Source organism: Fomitopsis serialis, assembly GCF_022376445.1.
Source record: "Fomitopsis serialis strain Sig1Antser10 chromosome Unknown B0H18scaffold_146, whole genome shotgun sequence".
Classification (NCBI taxonomy): Eukaryota; Fungi; Basidiomycota; class Agaricomycetes; order Polyporales; family Fomitopsidaceae; genus Fomitopsis; species Fomitopsis serialis.
Window position 1 is genome coordinate 102,969 of NW_025955106.1, and position 3,089 is coordinate 106,057.

At 57.1% G+C, this 3,089-nt stretch overlaps 1 protein-coding gene across 1 annotated transcript; it reads left to right on the plus strand.

Moving 5' to 3' along the window:
* Positions 1 to 285: 285 nt before the first annotated feature.
* Positions 286 to 2,319, plus strand: B0H18DRAFT_959566 (uncharacterized protein; the record flags this gene model as incomplete). The annotated part of the gene is made up of 8 exons (XM_048042822.1): positions 286 to 466; positions 705 to 828; positions 990 to 1,081; positions 1,139 to 1,276; positions 1,340 to 1,488; positions 1,530 to 1,601; positions 1,874 to 1,934; positions 1,973 to 2,319. 8 exons carry the CDS (start codon positions 286 to 288, stop codon positions 2,317 to 2,319), a joined length of 1,164 nt encoding a protein of 387 aa, XP_047886908.1.
* Positions 2,320 to 3,089: the final 770 nt, after the last annotated feature.

Sequence of the window (3,089 nt, forward strand, 5' to 3'; positions counted from 1 at the left end):
AGTAATGCCGCGGCTACGTGGCCAATGGTGAGCATTCTCGTCGACCAATGGCTACTGAAAGACATCCAGTCTCACAGCAATAATGCATGAAGTCGATCGCGACATGCGACCTCGCCAGACAATGACTTGTACGTGCCATGCATTGTTTTGACGATGTCCACTTCCTCCATTAGAGACCTTTGTCTCTAGTTAACTTGCGTGTTCCTACTTCAGGTATAAATACCCCCTCCACCGCTCTCCATTTCCTCTCATCAAAGCCGCCTCCCCACTCTTGAGCCACCCAACATGTCGCCTCACTTGCTCTGTCGTCTATTGACGGAGCCTCCTCCTCTTGCTTCTGCGTCGTGGCGCTGTCTGCGCGCGATACCATTCCTCCTAACCGCCACATACGCCAACGCTCAATCCCTCGACGGGCTCACCGGCCGTCGACACAAGGAGGCGGTGATGGAAGCTCCTCAGGCAACCTGTCTTGAAAGAAAGGCCCGCTCGCGGAGCAAACTGAGCCCGGCACCGTATCTCCCAAGAGGCTGCAATTTTTTGCGCAATCATCCCGTCTAGGAGGCGTTGATGACACCGGCGAGCGACGGGGAGCCTGAGGAGACCTGAAAGACTGTCTGAGACTTGCGCGGAGCCACGTTTCGTACACCCGTGAGTACCCTACATCCCCGTTTGACCATGTACTGACGCACTGGTGATCGCATTAGGGACTCGGGCCAACCCTGGAGCGGCGCTGATGCTTCGCGGGGTCTCGTTCAATCTTGAGGAACAACATGCATGGGACCATTATATCTCAGCGGGGCGTGGGCGGGATATTCAGGGACGTCTTCAGTGAGTACTGACTGACTAGACATCCGTTACTCACATGCTAACTTGCACTCACTGCAAGCTGGTAGTGAGGGCCTCAAGGACTCGGGCGGCCCAAAGGTGGACGCGGCAACCCGTAGGACGGCTCTTTTACCTTGAATGACCTATGGTACAAGCACCGGCAGTCCGCGTTCACTGACACGCGGGATTTCTTACCTGGCCCGATCGTCGCCCGAGGCCTACCTCTATGGCTCATTTGCATCGTCTATCAGTCATGGTGAGTGTTCGGAAATCGGGTGCTTTGCGTCTCATTATTGAATGCTCGATTATCCAGATGCTCCTGTGTACCCTCTCTGCCGCCCCCAGTCATCCCGTCGCATCCAGACCCCTCAACTTGCCGACTACAGCATGGATTCGAGAGCGATCGGCATGACGACGGTCAAAGAGATAATCAACACGCTCGCAGAACAAAGTGTCTGTTTTTGTCGGTCGTGGTCGTAACCTCGTCACTAACAACCGACTGAATACGATATAGTCGATGCGCACCCTTACTCCCTTGACGAAAAGGGGTGCCTAAGAAAACAAAAGAGTCAGTGGCGAAGTCTCCCGACCAATGCTCGTCGTCCCCCTGGTGGTGGATCGGCGAATGGCCAAAACCAGGGCTCCGGTACACGTTCCGGACAGGTGGGTCATACGAACATCACTCCCTCGCTTGTCTCTGACAGGTCTCGCAGCAGGCCGCTGTAGAGCTTGCGATGAAGTCGGCAGACGCCGTCCTTCTTCGCCCAAAGACAGCTGTGGGCTGTGGCTGACCTTATACCCCATCGCCACTTATCGCAGCGGAGAGTGCTCGTCATGGACCGACAACTCTTCTGCGGACCGCAGTACAGGTGTGCCCTTCGAACGCATACCCTGGCCGTCGGCACATCCATGTCGCGTGCACTCGTACACTGTAACGACGAACCTGCCATCCGCGCGAGATACCCTGGGGGGTCCGAGTCATTTCGAAGCCACATCTCGACTCAGACGAGGATACAGAAGACCTCGAACATCGAAGACACGGGTGTAGCCACTCTTCCATGCCGGCGCAGTAAGGTGGGAGCACTCGCGCACGATCGCGGAGATCATCAGTGAGCTAACCGCGGACCTCAACTGGACGTTGCTTCAGATTTGCAGCGGGTTGGATTCCGCTCCCCACTTCGGCTACCGGCTCTAGGCCACGTTTACGCACTGCGCCAAGGCCGAACATACCGGCGATTGGATGTCGGCCAGCAGAATGCCTTTCCCGGAGCTATGCCCCCGAGTCGGCGGAGACCAGGTAGTTACTGCATTCGCATTCGCATTGCTCGGTCTGCTGATGTCCGCCGACAGGATACAGCCCTGAGCGGCAGATCTAGGACATCGCAAAGTCTTCTTGCGATAATGCGGACTGCAATCCCTGCTTCTGCACACCAAAACTCGCCATGGCGCAAGACGAGGACTAACGCATACGGTGCATCGGAGCGCAAGTGGTAGCCCGGGACTCACGCCCGCACCTGCGCTTCGATGAGCGTCGGTCCAGCCTGATTTCGATCTCAGGTAGGCCGATGGCCTCGTATCACTGCGCGAGAGGGCACAGGTACTGCAGCACTCGCCTGGTCGTAAGTCCCCCGTCGCCGTCTGGCTATCGCGAGACTGACGTGCAGTTGCTGTAGACGCGGGCATGGTCGCATGGTTTCACTGCACCAGTTGTACGCGAGCCGACAGTGGTGTCTAGCGGACGCGACTCGACGCGGGCTGTTTCAGAACACGCTGAGCTCCGTTGGAGCTCGCCGTGGCCATGCTAACTTAGGGATGATGTAGAGGATCCCTGCGGATGCTTCAATCACCGGTATCCATCAAGGATGGACTGGCACCGAAGACATCCAGGATCCTTTCGACGAACCCCTCAACGTGTAATGGTCGTGAGGTGCTCACACGCGCGGTAGCAGCTCATGGGCGGGTCGCGAGCCCGTTGGCTTCTCGCACCACCTAGCGAGGGTTAGGACATCCATTCGACTGGTGCGTCGTCGACGGGAGAGTTCTCTCGTGCAACGCGTAGCGGTCGTGTGATTGTGCCTGTATGTGGAGGTCGCCAGGGGATGTGTCGAAGAATTGGTCGACTGATGTCGACGCTTCATCATTGTATTTTACAAACCATCCACGCGCTTACTCGCCTGTGCCAACACTGTACGGCCTACTTGCTGGCGAGTCTGCCCGACCTTGTTACACCTCAGTGCTCGACAGTACGTGGTCAAGGAAAGCCC